The 18978-nt window shown below is 40.4% G+C and overlaps 1 protein-coding gene across 5 annotated transcripts in view; it reads left to right on the forward strand.

The window, feature by feature from the left end:
- Positions 1 to 18978, forward strand: part of col13a1 (collagen, type XIII, alpha 1) — a 150445-nt gene that overhangs the window by 82021 nt on the left and 49446 nt on the right. For 2 of the 5 annotated variants that reach the window (XM_030442339.1, XM_030442343.1), the window contains exons 5-15: positions 1864 to 1899; positions 3749 to 3775; positions 8655 to 8705; positions 9536 to 9571; positions 11240 to 11266; positions 11534 to 11560; positions 12941 to 12967; positions 13074 to 13100; positions 13263 to 13289; positions 15756 to 15797; positions 18463 to 18555. In XM_030442339.1, coding sequence (XP_030298199.1) covers positions 1864 to 1899; positions 3749 to 3775; positions 8655 to 8705; positions 9536 to 9571; positions 11240 to 11266; positions 11534 to 11560; positions 12941 to 12967; positions 13074 to 13100; positions 13263 to 13289; positions 15756 to 15797; positions 18463 to 18555 — 420 coding nt within the window. Of the gene's footprint in view, positions 1 to 1863; positions 1900 to 3748; positions 3776 to 8654; positions 8706 to 9535; positions 9572 to 11239; positions 11267 to 11533; positions 11561 to 12940; positions 12968 to 13073; positions 13101 to 13262; positions 13290 to 14585; positions 14658 to 15755; positions 15798 to 18462; positions 18556 to 18978 lie in introns of all 5 variants that reach the window. The other 3 variants (XM_030442341.1, XM_030442342.1, XM_030442340.1) reach the window with 2 other exon arrangements.

The raw sequence follows: 18978 nt of genomic DNA on the forward strand, positions 1-18978 counted from the left end.
AACATTTGTGGTAATCGTTACCAAACCGCTAGTGAATTTGGAGCAGACTGCAGTCTCACAATCAGACCCATGAAACAAACGATACATACCTTCCGCATTTCAAAGTAAAGGACGATGTGACCAAGGAAACGCGAACCACAGCTGGCTTGACTGCAGTCGTCTCAAACAGTACTCTGAAATCATGAGTTTGCACTATCATGCTAGTGTCAGCCTCCCTGCAGGTAGCCAACAGACCAGCCCCACTGCTTTTACTAGTCAAACTCCAGTTCGACAACCAACAATTGCTGCTGCTTTTTCAGCCATTACCCCATTGAGAATAAACCAAAGCGATACAAAGACATACTAAGCGCAATTACGCACTGTACCGTTAAAGATATATGCTCAAGAATGACAATATTCACAGGATACAGTAGCATAATCATCCTCAACTTTAACCTTTTTATTTTATTTTATTTAATCAATGTTCAGTTCAGTATACTACCTCTAAATGTTTGAGACATGTTTGTAACAAGCAATTTGTTGTACTGTTTTATAATTTTATTTATTCAGTGTTTTACATAAAGCCATTTGATTGGTTGGTTCTGTTCAATGTTTAGTATCTGACAATAAATACATGTATTTTATAAACCATAGTTAACCTTCTGGTTTGTTTTAGGTTCTGTAAATTCAACATAATTATTATTGTTAAATATATATTGTGATGATTATCCACATTGATCAATATAAAAAAACATATCATGATCACACTTTTGGCAATATCACCCAGCCCTATTATATATCACCACTGTACTGTAATCCTTGTTGTCAAACTGGCTACCGAGCACGGCTTTGGGGCTCATTCTGGTGCTAATCCTTGCCAGTATTCCCTGCTGGATAGCCACGCCTGAAAAACTCATTCACCCAGCAGCCCAAAGCTCCCGCGCTAGTGGTGTGAACAGCACATCAGCCTGCCTTTGGCAACATCAATTTAGTCAGCAGGTGAGCATAACAAAAGCCTTGTTTGCGGACAAAATCGAGACCAAGATCTGTCCCCAGATCCTCTCAAAAGTCAACCCAGTCCTCTCAGTCATTCATTGTGTCCTCAAAGATGAGGGCTCCTAAACACAGGTGAACATTATGACTTACAGAGAAGGGCTCTACTACCCTCTTTCCTTCCATGGCTCCCTGCTGGAGTGACTCTTCAAACAGCTGTCATCACCACAGCATTGCCAGCCCAGATTCTCAGACACTGGTAGAGCTGAGAAAGATCAGAGGGAGGTACATCAAAAGGCTTCAGAAATAGATAGCCTCATCAGAGTTATTTTGAAAGCAGTCCAGTGTATGGTCATATGGGTAGTTCATGGTGTTAGGAAGCAGGGTTTTGAATTGTCAGAGTAGCATTTCGGTCATGGCCACTAACCATTTCAAATGATGTATGGAATAGTTGATGTTCACATACATTGGGTTGTGCATCAAAGGTGTTTTTTCTTTCTATAACAGAATCATGGCACGTCTGCTCCTAGTCTTAACATATGGCATGTCATGGCATGGTTAGCTAAACCACTAAACCATCTGGACACAAATGATTCTCTCCCTTAAATGGATACCATGGCATTAGGGTTTATTCAACCTCTGTGTACTTGGTCTTCCTCAACATTGGCATCCATAAGGCCCACTAATCTTTTCTAACAACAAATCAATTTTATTGACGTACAATGTTACAATGTATCATTCTTTTTTTGAATGAGATAACATTCATGCAGTGTCTTGACCTATATTGACCTATAAGTCTGCATGTCGAGGTATCCCTTTACGAGTTTAGTTCAGTCTTCAGTCTAACCTTCTTGTTAATCCTGTTCCTTCTGAATTTGCACTGGTCAATAGGGTGACAAAGGAAGTATGGGAATTCCTGGGAGAATGGTGAGTGACTTGAGTTTGTCCATCAAGCACACTAAAGTATTTGTTACCATCATCATGACATGGCAGGTGACATTAGCTACATCTCAGTTCTAATGGAAGCATAGACCTTAACCTGCGGTTATAACATTAGCCACTTGTTGAACTTCATCAAGTGTTACAAAATGACGGTGTAGTTAAGGACCAGCCTAACAGAAAACTACTGCGCAGGTTTAGAGAAAGGCAGGCAGATGTGAATCATAAGAGATAGGACATCAATGGAGCAATAGATGCATAAACTCATATTTTAGTAAGTACAGTGATACTGGCTATGAGCCATATTCTTATATGCACAGAAACAACCCCCAAGTGCTCCCTTACAACTGTCATTTGTGTATATAATCTATTCTTTAGGTATAGATGTTGTTGGCCTTCATGTTCTTCTCAGACCATCCAGACTGTAGTATGTAATGTAACCACTTATTACAAAATTTGTTTTACTTTGCTATTACTTCAGTTCATTACTGTGCCGTTAACGGCCTGTAATTTACAGGATTATAACGTTATTGATTTGGTTTGTGATTAACAGTTGGATAAGGCCATATTTCAAGCAAATTGAGCCCTGCCACATGCGGATAATATTTTACAACATATGTATTTTTTTACTCATACAACACTATGGCCTCCCTAGCTAAGCGGCCTCTCAGATAGCTAGCCTCTCACTCCAATGCAACAAATACAGCAGCCTAATCGGTGGCACTATATGCTTTTACGTATGGCTTGCATTTTTGGAGGCACTCTTCTGGTGCAGTGATATAAAGAGCCAGAAAAGTCAGAGTCACAGGGACATCAGGGTGTTGGGATGACTCATAAACAAGACTGTCCCCTTGGAGAGTGCAAGTAGCTAAATAGTGAAACATCTTGCCTCTTTGTAATGGCAGACACTATCCGTTGTTATTTTTTAGATATATTTTACTTCAGTCTATATTTCAAACTCATTGCAGACTGAACGATATTTGACTGCTGCATGAACAGAGACAGATGGAGGAGAGTTAACAAGCCAGCATCTTTTCAACTTTTTTGTGTGCCATACCATAGCGCCTTAAAAGAGGAGAATATTAGTGTTTACCTGGATGTCGATCAGAGCTGAAGCTGATACACACCTGTGACTACCGCAGAGTCATTTGATGCAGGACTGAATGCCGATTGCACACATTCACATTAAAGCCAGATGTTCAGACAGCTCAAGGCCACTAACCAAGCTGCTGTATTTTGCAAGGTGGGAGTGAGAACTCTCTTTGAAAAGACAAGCCAGTATTGGTGAAGTGACTGTACCCCAACATAAAGCTGTGTTTCCCTTATGCTCCTTCTCAACGAGCAAGTGAAGTGAAGTGACTTTTTTAACCCTTGATCAAAATGTTGAATCCGATGTCTGTTAGAAAAGCCTATCTTGATGCTGCATTTACTGTATCTCAACGCGGTTATATAAAATGCCATCAGACCACATCTAAAGTCTATATAAGAGCTCTCTTTTGCATGAAACTGCCATGAATGTGAAATGGTCTGTTTGAAGGGTACAAAACTAGCTGAGCTGAATAGTTGGTGTCATGATTGTACCATCAGAAAAGAGACACTGTAAGATGATCTGACAAGCACTTTATTTGAAACACATTGAGGCCTTTAGCTTCCAGTTAGTTCCAGTTTCCATGTACAGTAGCTCCCCTTAGCTCTTTCACCAACCTCCCCATCATTAGTCCTGAGGATGCTGCATGCCCTGAACCCCCTCCATGTCTGTAACACTGGTTCCTCTCTCTCTTATGTCTCTCTTTTCACACTTTTTGCATGCGACTGTGTCTGCTGTGACTGATCCCAGGGCTTAAAAGGACAAGCAGGGGAGAAGGTAAGTTAGGAGCATGTGCCATCAGCAGGATTACTGTACATACAAAATGTAGCTGTTTCGAACCACTTGACAACTACAATTTCCTGGCTTCTGTTTGGTGTCCTATGTTACTTTGATCATCTGTGGTCAACCCTGTCTGCTTGTTTCCATGTATGTTGCTTGTATCAGTGCAAGGAAGAAGAGTCTCAAAAGAAACTGCTGAACTTGAATAGGTTGTGTTTTGAGTCATTGCTTTAAAGTGACTGTGGGTGGTGTTGGTGGTTAGACGTACAGAGCTGTGCAGTGCATTGTGCGCACAGATAGCATGTGATTTATATCAGGAACTCAGGTCTGTATTTTCAGACAGCAAGACGATCACATTCTGTATATGGTTTCCCACACTGGTAGAATTACCTGAACTTTTTACACCATGAAACACAATAGTAACAATTTGTCACATAAGCGTCTAGAAAGGTCTAATTTAAGACTCCCCAAAGAAAGTGGAGAGACATTTATGGAGGCCACCACAGAGTACATGAGAAGAATCTCAAAGAGACCTCAGAATGAGTCGAGTTATAGATTCAGATAAATAAATGTTATTACTGGTGCATGGTGCAACAGTTAAATCTTAGCTCCCTGTCATGTTGAAGTTACCATAAATATGAGCTGCCAGCTGGGAGAGGAAAGATTGATAGAGGCCTCATGGTGGAAATTACATGTAAGACAAATTTTATTTCAGGCTGTGATAACTCCCAGATGGTTTCATAAAGCGCGTGAACAGAGAGAGTAAACATGCAGTAGACTTGCCAATGTCAGTAGTACAGGAACATAAAAATCAAAATGATCACTTTTACTTGCATCATCGTAATGAACTGTATTCACAAAGAGGATGTGATATCTGCTGCAGGTTGTTGAAGGTTGATTTTGAGTTCATCAAAGAAAAGGAACTAAGTAAAACTGAGGGGTCTCGTATATAGGATTTAGTGGCCTCTGAAGTGTGTTTGCAGATGGCAATCAACTAAATACCCCTCCATCTGACCTTCCCATTCCAAGTGTGTGTAGGAGACCCTAATGTGCTGCCTTTAAAGCTAGGTTAGTCATTTAAATAAGTTATTAGTTAAAAAGAAGTTAAACAAGAGATCTTAATATGTTAAAGAATGAGGAACATCTGATGTATGTCCATTAGTTCAGATTGTGTGCTGCCACCTACTGGTCACTGATAATTCTTCAGTTTTACTGGCGAGATCGCCACCTCTTCCTGTCCTACAGCTGTCTTCACCATGAAGAGCTTTGTTAACTTGCATTTATGTTAACTTGCATTTATGTCAAACCATTTTATTTCATTTCATCCATCACTAATGTTTTGCACTTATTTGGTTTTTGATTCCCCTGTGATACCAGTATCTACTGACACTCTGGAATATCACATGTACATTTTCTTTACAGTTGAAGACTTCATCAGATTCAGTACTGCTCAAGTTCTGCTTCATCTCACAGCGTTTTTTCAGGGCATTTCTACAATGGTTAAGCATATGCCAAAATATATGCAGACAGCACAACACCTGCCCTCCTATAATGTTGAGGAGGCATGGTCTATTCTTATCAGCCACGCTGCTTCAATTTATGCTGAAGTGGGATTCATCGTTCAGCACAGGTGACAGCAGATTTGAATGGGATAACTTTTCTTATTTTTTTCTATATACATAAATTTAAGAATGATATAAGATCAGTTTGGGGATGTTGCTGTGAGAGGCCTATTGAATATAATTGAAACTGTGTTTACACAATCCACAGGACACCTTTTAAGAACTAGCTGAAAAAGTCTTCCTCCCTTGTCCTAACTGACTATATTTCCCAAACATTGAGAAATTTCTAATCAGCTGCACTAGTTAATTTTTTTTCTATATTAACACTGACTAAACTGACCATGCAAAGCATGTAGCTTATTGTGTAAATCTGCAACAACCTCCACAGAGCTTTTACTTCAATGTTTTGGTTTTCCAACCAGCAAATTTCATTCCTATGAGGTGTTCTTCCCAGCAGGAGCATCTGCCCAGCACTTAGCAGACAGACAAGAAAGGAAATAGTTAGTGAAGAAAATGTAACATTCAGCGGCTAATGAACCAGTTACTTTTTTTAGCAGTTGGTGGAGACCAAAGTAGAGCCTGCAATGGAAGAGGAAACACTCAGCACATTTTTGACTGTCATACCACAATGATAAGTGTGGTCGTTGTTTAGCTTGAACAGACCTAGACAGCAAGCAGTGAAGCAGACATGCAGTTGCAGGATCACTCTACAGATCACCATCCAAAAATAATCTATTGGCTTCCTTTTCCTTTCTAGGAAGGGAACATATAGTTATAGTGGGATTGGGATTTGTCTTGTGTGTGGTTAGTCTCTCACAGTGGCTGCCAGGATGGACTATCAAGAAATCCAGGAAATTTATACTCAGCAGACTTGGCCTTAGATCGTGTCTTAAGAGTAAGCATCTTCCCCAGGAAAGGAGGAGCGAGGCAGGCACAATGAGAATAAGTGAATACAAGCTTTTCCAGAACACTGATTTTTTAAACAAATGGTTCCTGTGTTCTTTTTGTGGGAGAGCGACTGGCAAACTGAACCTGGCTGAAAGAAAAAACAGAATGACATGATGAACTGGTTTTGCAAACACAAAAAATAGCAAAAGAACAACAGCAGACAGACGTTCCACTCTTTACAGGCTCGAGAAAATGGAATTCCGAAGGAAATGAGATCTACATAGTTTTGTCTGCTTGTGATTCCATAGCAGTTGATTTGATGTGTGTGTATTTGTTCTGAGTGGGTTCTGGTTTTAGTTGTGATTCTAACATTGCCTTGTTACCCTGACCTCGTACAACCCAAGTAATCCAATCTGGGCACAAGTGTATCTGTAGATCTTCACTTGTCTAATCCGCTAAAGATGTAGAAAACCAAGGAAGTGAGTAAAAACTGCCTCACATGACATGATCCTCCCTTTCTATCATTACCTTAGCCTTTTGGTCCCTGAGTAATACATCTGCCCTCAAACACACTCTTGGGTTTCCTGATTCGAAATTTGTTCAGATATTTAGAATCACATTTGTCTCGATGGATGACTTGGACTGAGATATGACATGGGATATGAGTTGGGCCAGTCTGGCTACAAGGGTTTGTGTGATTGTGTCAGAGTCTGCACAGGTCGCTGCTGTCAGAATGCAGATTAGTTATTTTGAGTGGAATCTAAAGCCCAGAGAACCACCACCTTCTGAGTCACACTGTCGAATTATGAAGACAATCCTGATATCAGATTCAAATTGTCTGGGATGGAAGGGATATGCGCATTTTTAACAACACAAATTCAAGCAACATTATGGAACAAAATAAAGAAATTACGGAAAGACGGAATGGTGGTAATCAGAGATCCTCCACACAGTGGCCAATGTTTAGCTTTGAGTTAAGCTTCGGTTGACACATCAGTGTGTACCATTGATCAACAGCAAAACAGAGGAAGACTATCAGCTATGTCACACTCCTTTTGTATGTCCTCACTGTACTGGTATGTAGGCAGGCAGAGAGGGCAGGAGCAGGTGACACGCACATATGTCAAATAAGATTTCTTCATGAGAATGTCTGCAAACGACTGGACCTTTGTAATATACTATGATGACATTATCCCAAAAGTTGATGAAGGTTCTCTGTCATCCAGGTCATGGTAATTCTAAGTGCTGTATTGTAGGCAACTGAAACATGTCCGATTGTCTACGATACAGCACCTGGTATCATCCGAAATGTTTTCAACAATGTTCAGACCATAGAAATCGACAGGTTTACTCAAAGTAACAGGGAGTTTCATTAGGTCACCTGTCGCTATAACTTCCAGGAGAGAGTCAGAGAGTGAGGAAGGAAGTAGGTGAACAAGACTTTTTGAATTTATCAGCATTGGTGATTGTTTAATGGTTTGTTCACCAGTTTTGCAAGTTTGAATTCAGGATCTTTGTCTTAAAAAATGTTTCTCACATGTGTTTATTTGCCTAAACAGCCACATTTCTGTATGTAGGCACCAGTTGCAATCAGCGAGGGTGTGTTTGTGTCTGTGTTTCAGATCAAATTTATTTATTTAAATGAAAGAAATGAAATTGAATAAAATTGAACAGCATTGCTTAGAGCCTTGATTCAGTTGAGGGAAAAAATCCCAGAATTCAGGTCAGCCTCTGACAGTACTCAGCACTCGCCAGAGACTGCCGTTGTCTCTCTTTTTCCCACACAACACTCTGCTAAGGTCTCTAGTTTTGTTTCCAAAAGGAGATCCCTAGTAGCAGAAATTAGATGTTTTTCATTAAAACAAACTCCTTCAATGATTCTGAGTGCTTTCAGAAAGTCTGTGGACTTATGATAAATTAAGAACTGGTGTAGTAGAGGCTAAGATATCTTCACTTTTACCCAATGTGTGGCTCAGTTCAGAGTTCAACATTTTCCATAATGCCACTTGAGCATGAAATACAGTAGACTCTGTTCCTGACAACATATTTTAAAACTACATAACTTACACCTTGTAATGCAGGCTGATTAATCTAAAGTCAGATAACCCTGATGTCATTACCATGACATCATCAGGGTTACTCTCTTCAGCTTGGAGCCCAGGGAGCTGAGCAGTACTCCACAAGACATCTGACACTTTATTGCATGTCCACTACAGTGCTAGAGGTATTTACTGTATGTGGTGGAAATATACTGGGTATGCTGACGTGGCTAGTGGATGTTTGCTTCTGCTATTACCTTCAGCTGACTGCATCGATGTGCTGAACTGCTCTAATAACATCTGTAGAGGTGACTGGGAGCGTAAGTGAATCCCTCCTCTGTCTGAACTTTTTGGTTATGTTTTCATCTTGTCTTTGTATGTCTGTAGGGAGCACCGGGTGAGCCAGGTCTGTCTATCATTGGACCAAGAGGACCTCCTGTAAGTGTGTTCCCTTCTCCCTATGCTCCATAAAAGTCTTATCTTGAATCAGTGCTGCCTACCTGCATACCAGGAACTTCTATAAGCTACTATTTTAGCTGACCTCTGCTTCACACATCAGGTTCTTTTAGTCAACCTAAGCTGAGCACAAATCTGTTTATCTAATTGATGGTAATTACAATCTATAACGGATGGGCTTGCACTCTTCCTGGATGGTATTGGCATTTTTGATAAATAACAGGGTTTGGAGGAAGCTCTGTGAAGTAGGAGCCAAGTCCTGGACTGAGCGGGCCAGTCAGTCAGAAACTCTAAGAAGCTAGCTTACCACAGCAGGTGAGATTGACATGGAGACTCCTGTCATGACCTCCAAAGGAGTTAATTCAACAGAGAGGTGAGGAAGAGGAGAGGAAATGACAGCTCAGACTAGCCAAGCCCTTTGACTTCTGTGCAACATTATCAATTCATCAGTTGTTTGAATGAGTGTGAAAGATATTTTGCATTTTAAGAATGGTTTTCAATGTAACAGCTCGACTATTGACTGCAAAGGAGTCATATGCAAAGGAGTCATATCCCAGTATATGATGTTTTATAGCACATCTCCAGTGACTTATTAAATGCATGCAGATCTTCAAAATCTAGATCTTGAAAGGCACTGCTTCCTGACAACCTGTTTTATTGGTCACCCTGATCTTTTCATTTTCCTCCGTTTATCTTTATGAGGCACTGGGGGGAGAAGTGTATATCCTTTCATTGACCTGCTTCCAATTGATGTTTATGTGAGACTTTCAAAGGTAAAACAAACACACTGATTGTTTTCTGCTTCTCTTTAGGGACAACCTGGAACGAGAGGCTTTCCAGGCTTTCCAGTAAGGCATGACCCTACTGTCTGGGTGTATATTGTAAATGATGTGTTGGTGATATGTGTAAAATCTGGGAATTTTCAGATTTTACCTTTTTTTTTTAAATACTGCAAAGTGTATAATTATTCATTACTAAGATCAACTCATGACTTCACTAGGTCACTAGTTGTTTGTGAAAAACTAATGGCTGGATATAAAGTGACAGGAGACTGAAAATTACTGAGAACTGATGGATAGTAAATTAATGATTCTGAATTATGATTACCTCCTGAATGAACTGTTTCTAACTATTGGTGACTCTGCTCCCCAATGACAGGTAACAAATGACTAATTATTACTTTTTTATGACATAATTAGTCAGTTAGTAGTAATATCTTTGTTAAGCCAAAATAAAAAAATATTTTGTTAATTTTTGTGTCCCATTGTGTGAATTGGTATTGGAAATTCCACAATCACTTATTAACTTTTGTACTTTTTATCACATAGATTCTGCTGTTATAATATTTTCATCTAAAAATAATATTTTATCATTTTATTATATTTAAGTTTTCTGCCTTGCTGACCATTGTGTCATGACGTGAACATAGCCTACTGACAAAGCTCAGATTCTGTTTTGGAGCAGAGCTACAAGGCTAAAGACAAGACAGTAATGTAGCCTGATCCCTGTTCCCTGATCCAGGACTGTTCCCTGATCAAGGACTGTGTCCTGATCCAGGACAGTCCCGAATAGCCATCACACAATTACTAAACATTTCCGTCACTCTAGCACTCATACAATGTGTTAAAAAAGACAACATTTTCTCCCCTGTAGTGTTTCCTTGGGTATTGTTGTTGGTGCTTCTTTTGCCGTCTATTGTCCAAAGCCAAAACCGACCATAAGAATCCCAGTTTGAACTAGCAACCCTGATTTTAGAGTGGTTAAAAGAGTAGAACAGAGTTTCCACAGTTCTTCCAGTTGTTCCACTGTGAGCTAGGGATGGTGACCGGGGAAAACAATGTCTCTTTTTGTTAAAGTTGTGTAATAGCAGAAGTGCCTACCTTTTGCTATAATTCAATCTTAATTTTCCCGGGAAAATCACCCTTGGTGTTAGACTGAGAAACAGTTCGTCTTTGCTTACTCCCTCACTGTAGTACTGTTCAGTCATACTGGACCTTTAAATAGCCAGAAGATTTGTAAATTGTAATTGAATGTCTAGTATTGCTGCAGAATAGCCTACAGTGGACCACTGATGGCTGCCAAGCAATACTTAGTTCAAAAAGGGTGAAGAAAACACTTCAGATTACTTTACTTTACACCCAGCTAATGTCTTTTTTTTACTCAAAAGTTGCTCAGAACTATTCCCAATATTCCACCTGTAACCAAATGTAAGATATCCTGATGAATTACTTTTTTAAACCCCTGTGAGATGCCTCCCATGATTGTGTGATAATTCTGAATCAGAGCTAAATGAACTTAAATGTAACTTTCCTAACATTTTTTCATTGATCTACACTGACACACACACACACACACACACACACACACACACACGCACGCACACACACACACACACTTTACCTTCTTATGTATTCAGGCAAACTCTGTTGTAATAGAGCCAGCTGTCGGTGTAAACATTTGTAATGCAATGGCTGGTTTTCATATGTGCTCTAACATCTCCTCTTCCTTTATCCCAGGGTCCAATCGGGTTGGATGGCAAGGCTGTAAGTTATCCACAAGTTCCTCTCAATCAAATAACTGAGCAAATGAGTGTTACTGCAGTTCCCAGAGCTGTGATTATCAGTGATAATGAGCATTATTAAGCTAAGAATGATCACAGTCCAATAAAAATATTGAATAGTGTTGTGACTGTTGGGGTGGGGTTTGACATGCTGTGGATATTTCAAGAAGTTTTACCAAGAAATCAGGTGAAGTGTGTTTATGTTGATTCTGCGATTTGACTGGCACACACTGTTTTAATGTTCACACAGGGACAGAGTGGGCCGAAGGGAGACATGGTAAGCATTCCTTACATTTTCATAAACATAGTTAAATCATTAGCACTCGTATTGCTCACAAACAGTCATTATGTTGAACCTTGTTTTGCTCTTATAGTCACTCAGCTACAACTTTATTTTGTGCACACAAAGAATGAAGGAAAACAGTGTGAGGCCTGTTTTATGCAGCACAGTAACAAGCCAGCAGTCAGATGGGAGCTGTTAGCCACACACTGTCAGACGCTATTGGTGCATATAACTCTAACCAACTGAAATAGGCACTAAAGGATTTTAGACTGGGCTCACTGGGGCATGAAAACATTTAATGCCTCATCATTTTTTTTAGCATCAACATTTTAAATTTCATTCACATTATATTTTCTCTGCTGATGGATGGCTGTGTAGCATGATTAAAATGTTTTAGTTGCCTAACCTGAAGCTTACCCTACCCAAAGTTTATTTCCCTAACAATGATCGTAATGTACTCTTAACCACACTGCTGATCCCACATGCACTTATTGTAGGTGACAACAACTCTGATATTGGATAGAACTCAATATAAGAGTTGTTGTCTGGCCATAGGTTGACCAAAACCCCTCACACCATGTTCGATCTCTTTAATTGGCCTTTTCTCAAACCAATTTCCATCCTGCTGTGGAATCATTTCCAGCTTCCATACACATTTGCAGAATAACAGAGCTTTGTTCTGCCTTTGTGATGTGACTGCAAAGGTCATTTCAGTGTTGATGGTGACGCTCTGGCTTTTATCAGTCCCACTGCTGATTTCAGTAGCTCTCATGCCTCTGCAGCTTGAGGACAATTAAAATGGGTCAAACAGATGGGCCTCATCATGCCAGGATTTGTGTTTCAAAGCGTCGGACTTCTGCATCCATCTCCAATGAACTCCATGCCAGTACAAATGACAACATTTCCAGGAGGCCAATTGGGGTTGGATACTGTTGAAATGATGTTTACGGCCCTATAATGAGCTGTTCCCCAGTCTCCTTCCTGACAAATGCCAGGGACTATTGGAAAGGGCTTTGGGGGTGTGTCTGGTAAATGTGTAATTCACAAAGTGGCTTTGAGATCCTGGGCCCATGGGGTCACCAGGTTGGGGTGCACTGGATATGTCCTACTGGGCCTTCTCCCTTAGTTCATTAATCAACAACTCACTGAGCCCTGACAGCTACTTACACTGGGCACACCCCAGGGCCTGATGGGAAGTCAAACAAAGTGCTTCGCCTACAACAAGTAATTGAGAATGACACATGTAACAGCTGATTCATCAGTTTGTTTGAAATTTCACTCCTCTTAATCGGAGGAATTTGTCTTCAGTCATGTTGGATTCTTTCTAAGCTGCAAATGACATTGGAGACTGACTGTGTTGCTGTTGTCTTTCAGGGTCAGCGTGGTCCTAAAGGACTCCCAGTAAGTGGCTGAAGTCTGTCATGAGATAAAAATTTGCTAATCTTTTAACTGCCAGCTGATCATCTGTTTGATTCATTTGTGTGTTGTGTCTTGTTTTGCTCTCTAGGGAGAACCTGGACCCAAAGGGGAGAAGGTGAGACCTGGTTTGCACTATAGTTTACCAGCCAGCAGTGGTGGAAGAAGAAGTATTAAGATCCTTTACTTAAATAATGTTATGAGGATCAGTTCAGCCAAAAATAAAACCTCAACCATGTGTGGGCTTTCTTCTGATTGGACTTTTGTGTGTTCTCTCCAGGGTATATGTGGAGACTACACACACAGGGTAAGAAAACAACCAATTCTTTCTCATCACTGTTTCATCATCAATGTTTGTGCTTAAATGTAGAAATCAGTTGAATCTCCCTTCCGTATTGCAATGTAAATGTTATGATTATGTCAAACTGAACCTGTACTGTTGTCCATCCCACAGTGTCTAACATTATCTCTTGCAGGTCCACCTATATGTACAGTTTTGTGATATCAGAGCCGAATAGAAAAGTAAAGCTGGACAGACTAATGGCGGGTAGCACAGTGATGGGTAACACATGTGGAGCTCTGCACTTCTTTGAACCGCGTGTCACTGGGGTTTGGCTAGTTGGGAGAACACAAGGCAATTACTGGAGGCCTGATGGAGCATACAGTCGGATGTGATAAGAGCCTGTGTGTGGGGGTGCCAAGAATAAGAGTCTCCTGTGTAAAAGGGGAATTTTCCGATAGCTAAGTCCATTTCCAGTGTAATTCAACCTTTCAGTTGTTGAACCGCTCCTGCTAGGATGATCAAAGTCAGGGTATTAAAAAGCCCAACCCCCTTTTCTGTCCATTAAATTAATTTTTTATACACTTCTCAGAGTCTCCTGCAGCAGTCTGTATGGAGGTCCCTTCCTAGTGTCTGCTGCCCAAGGCCTCAATACTATACTGAGACCATTTTGGGTTATTGTGGCTGGACTTAACAGAGCTGACAAAGCCAGCAAGATCAGCAAATACTTTGTATAATATGTAGTTATTCAGCAGCCTCATTGTTCAAAGAAAAGTTGAACATGTTTAAAAAATGTGCTGTCTTCATGAGAGTAACATATGATGAATGATATCAACCACATATGTGTGTAAGAACAAATGACTCAATTAGCCTAGCTTAGCATAAAAACTTTGTGAGAAACAGCTTGCCCCACTACATTTAAAGTAAAAAAATATTCCCTCAATCAACTAAAACCTCCCTGTTTAACGAACTGTAACTCGTTTGTTCTTCTGACAGTCCCCTTTAATACAGTTAAGACTAATCCTTTGTAAAGACTAATTCTGTTACTGTTAGTGTTAACGAACCATACCTTATTTATTCTATAGTGCATGAAGTAAAAGTCCCAGTACATCCATATCATAAATGACTACTTTACATTTCTGCTCACAAATCGCTGTTTTCTCTTGCATCCAGTGGTAATGCAAAGCTAGGCTAATCATATCCTGAATTTAGATCTACAGTGTTCCTTTGATGTAAAGTCAGGCTGTACCAGGCTGAACTCAGTAAAGGCTCGAATACCACCATTCCCAGCACTGACTAAATGACCACTTCCCTGGTGTGTAGGGCCTCTTTGTGCAGGATCTTCCTCTGAAAACCCTGGCTGCCTTACGCTCCAGTCAGGCTCTGATGTTCAAGGTTTGTGGGTGTCTCCAAACACCCTGGTAGATAATCTAAGCATGAGTGTCACAAAGTCGTGCCGCAAAGAGAGCCACTGCCCGAGAGCCAAGGCAACCCTCTGCTCTCCACCCAAAAGAAAAAAAAGATCAGTGTGGTGATGAGCTCACTACTGTTCTGATTCATACAGTTAGTTAGATGAATTGTTACTGGGACCAGGGGGGAATATGTCAATATTAAAGTTAAATCATGGATCTGAATTTAAAAATGACATTTTCCACGTGTGAACATGCAGTAAACATAATAAGTAACAAAATTGCATTTCAAGAATTTTACATTTTAAAGCTACTTATAAAAGACCTTATATTTTCTGTTGATTCTGAAGACCCCTATGGACAAAATATAACTCCAAATAGCAGATGGCCTCATTTGATGTCGATCATATCACAGGATCAGTATTAAATTGAGATTGCCTCATAAACTATTAAAAGATCCTTTTGGTACATTTCATTATTCAACTACTACATATTTTTTAGATATGAAAATTATTTATTTAAATGAATTAAATAATACAATGTAATTGTTATATTCTCATATATAACTTAAACACAAATGCAAAATGTGTAATAATGTAATCAATTGATTTCACTTTAATACTGACAGTCCTTGATTTTTATTCTATGAAACCTGTCTCCAGTTGCGGTGGATAGCTGTGAGGGACAAAGCAGCACACTTGCCTACTTTTACTACAATTATACCCCTACTTATATTTACTCATACCATGCTGTATATATTTCCATAGAAATAGCACTATTGTCAATTTTAGCTCTCAGCTGCTGGACTAAATAGTAGTGTGAGTGAACACGCAATGGAAAGAAGTTAATTTCAAAACTACAGATGTGTAGTTTAAAGTAGTCATTAATACTTCTTTTGGGTTTGAGGTATCAGATGAAGGTAGTTTTTGTCTCACTTTTGCCAAAAAAATGGTGGAAATATGTACCCTTTGTAAAAGTGGGCAAGTTGCATGCAGCTGGTTATTCTTGGTGTGAGTGGGGAAACCAGCGGGATCATCCCTGTCCCGCCCTTAACTAAACATGTACATACTGGTCATCTCAACAGAAGCGGCGTATTGTACAGCCTTGTGTTGGACAGTTGGCCACAGTAAGTCTGGATGTGCACTGTAACTGTACTGCTGTACTCTCTTTGTGGCAAGACTGGCGCCACCTCTGCCTCACTGCAATCTAGGGGCCTGGCTTGTTGTTAACGGGGACTTTGATGCACAGAAATCCTGAATAGTGGCTGTTTGATGATATGCAACAAACATACTCTTACAGCATCAAACAAATTTGCACACTTTCACATTCTTTGAAAATAGAAAAGTACAAAGTACATCAACATTCCCCTTTGCTACTCCAGGCCAATAGTTTGCTATGCTGGTGCCTCTTTTTGTATTTCTTTTTTCCCCTTTTTTTTCTCCTTTGCCGTCCCATTTCCTTGCTTTTCAATCTCATGTTCTATTTCTCTTTTTCCTCCATATCCCTCCCCCATTTCTCCCCTCCCTTTCCCGGTGCTGCCTTGTTTCCTTTCTCTGGCCTCCTGGCGACATTTGCCCTGTGACCTTATTGCACCGCTGGCCACCTGTGCTTTGTGACTGCCCTGGCAGATGTTGCCCATCACCGTGCGCAACATGCCCTCAATAAGCCCTCTAATCCTAAAACGCCTCAAGGTACAATTCTCTCTGCCCCCTACTGTCCCCTCCTCTCTGCCCACCCTGTGGATGCCAGCCGCCGCCATCCGTCATCAAAACCTCCCCAAACTATCTCTGCCGTCATGCTGTAATTAACCAACTTTTGGCTGCTGCTGCTTCTGAATCTTTTGTCAGATTCAAGGCTAAAGGCTAAAACAAAAATGCTGATTTTTTTTCAGGTGACAAGCAATCAACAAAGTTGATGTTTTCAAATTGAAAGACAATTACATTTATTTAATCTTAAACAAAAATAGCTGTGGTTGAAACTATTTATTAGCTGCACCATCAATGTATTTTTTAAATGCACATTAGAGAGCATTGATGGAGACCACAAAAGTGTTAACGTTCATCTGGTGTGCTTTTTTCCTTTTTCAAAGAGAGTTAATGCCTTTCATGGGCGATACAACAACTTTTCCAAATCAGTTCTAATGTAAGGAACTAGAAGGAGCTGTATCTGCTGCCGGTGTCTTCCTTGATATATTACAAAGATGATCTCTGCAGTTACTGGTTTTGTTTATTCTTCTTCTTTGAAACAACTGGTTTGTTTCTGGTTTGCAACCTCTATGTCTTCAACTTTGCTTATTACAGCGACATGTTTGCTGCCAACTTCTGAAAAAATGACGCTTTGTGTTGTTTCGTTTATCTGTTGTTGATTAAAGCGTGCCTGATTGGTATTTCTTTGCATGTATTTGTTTGTCTATTTCCACAGCCGTGTCTCCATGTAGCTGCCTCTTTAAGATTTAAAAAGACAGCTACATGGAGACACGGCTGTGGAAATAGACAAACAAATATATGCTAACTGAATTAAAGTGTAAACCTCACCTAATCAAGACAAAAGTATGTCTATAATGAATTATGTAAACGTTTAAATATAATGTAATAAAATGTTGTAATAGATTGTATCGATGGTAATGAAAGGAAATATCCAAACTGTAAATAGGTGCTATAAAGTTTAAATACACCTTTTAAATATAATGAAATTCCTTAACAAACTCACAGAAATACAAAGTACATCTGCAGCTGGTCACATTACAATCTTTCCCATGTGTCTTGACTCGTTCAAAGACATATGTAAAGTTATCACATTGTCCTGCAGCCCTCACTCTAAAGGAGCCTCAGTGTGCTGCCTGTGGGTCAGTTGGTGCTCTGGCACAACTACCAAGAACCATTCACTTCCATACATGTCTCCATACTGTCTCCATATGACAGATCAGATCAGATCAGATTTCATCCCATTATATGAGGCATTAATTACTGGCTATTGGCTGCCAGACATCCCCAGAGACATGAATCATATGTGGACACATTCTGCACCACAGTGCAGAGGAGGAATGATAAAATACGGATGTAACATGGATGGATTTTTTATCTTGGCTTTGAGGTAATGTTCCACGAATCTGGCTGTCACTATAAAGTCTTCAAAATAACCACACACACAGATTTATTTGAAGACCTTGAAGGAAAGACAACCCTCGTCTCTTACATGCTTTGCCATGAGACTGGGCTGGTAAAGATCAATTTCAAAGCAGCATTTATTTGTTAGAATTATTAACAGTAGTAGTTTATACAACCAATCTTGTGTGTTCTCCAATTCTAACTTTCCCTGTGGCATGCTCTCCAAACAAAGGTAATAACTGCCTTATCCCCACATCTGTGATGAAATATTAACTTAAGGTGCACTTATCAGCTTCTTCAGAGCTCCTACAGTCAAATAATCATAGAAAAACTGCTGTCCCTGTTCAAAGAATGAGTCTGGCATCAGATGAGAGTGACCTCCTTGATCTTTCTGCATCAGGCCACTGTAATCAGAGTCACTGACTCCAATGACTCTGATTTCTTCCCAGTTTCTGCTGTTTTTGGTTTGGTTTTGGCTTGTATTGCGTTCATGAGTTCCCCATGTCAAGAATGACGCATCATGCACAAGCATCATAACCACTTGCCGTGCTCCCCAGCTAACCTTCCTTTCTGCCCCCCCCCCTGCTGCAGTAATTTGCAGTGTAGTGTGAGGTTGTTGGGTTACCATGGCCAGTGTGGAGAGGCTGGCTCCAGCATGGCAGGTTGTAACTCAAGGTCTCTCAGCAGGGCGAGCCCGGAGTACAGGGACCCCCAGGACCTCCAGGGCCACCCGGACCTCCAGGGAATGCAGGTCTGAATGGAGCCAGTGGCCCTCCGGTGAGTTCATACGAAATTGAAAATTCAACTGTTCAACTGGACAGGGACCGGTCATAACTTATCTGAATATCAACTCAGAATCAGCCTATTTGTTTGGGTTAGGGTTAGTCTTAGGGTTTATGTGTTTCAATCACTTAACAGACCAGGCATTTATTTGGGACCAGGGGGCAATTTGGGACAGGCGTTTTATTCCTTCCTCTCAAAAATCCGGGATGAAAATGTCACAAACTCCAGCTTCTCTGTGAATTCTCCGGCATCCTGCTAGGCAATAGTTGTCTTCTGCAAGTGAAGTTGTTGTGGCGGAGGAAAGGATTCAGCCAACCAGCACTCACAGATAACTCCTCATCCCTGCTGTCACTCACGGTGGCGTACATTTGTTTCTCCATCGCCCTGATCATTTTGCGGGACACTCTCTCGTGGCGT

Source organism: Sparus aurata, chromosome 15 (genome assembly GCF_900880675.1).
Source record: "Sparus aurata chromosome 15, fSpaAur1.1, whole genome shotgun sequence".
Classification (NCBI taxonomy): domain Eukaryota; kingdom Metazoa; phylum Chordata; class Actinopteri; order Spariformes; family Sparidae; genus Sparus; species Sparus aurata.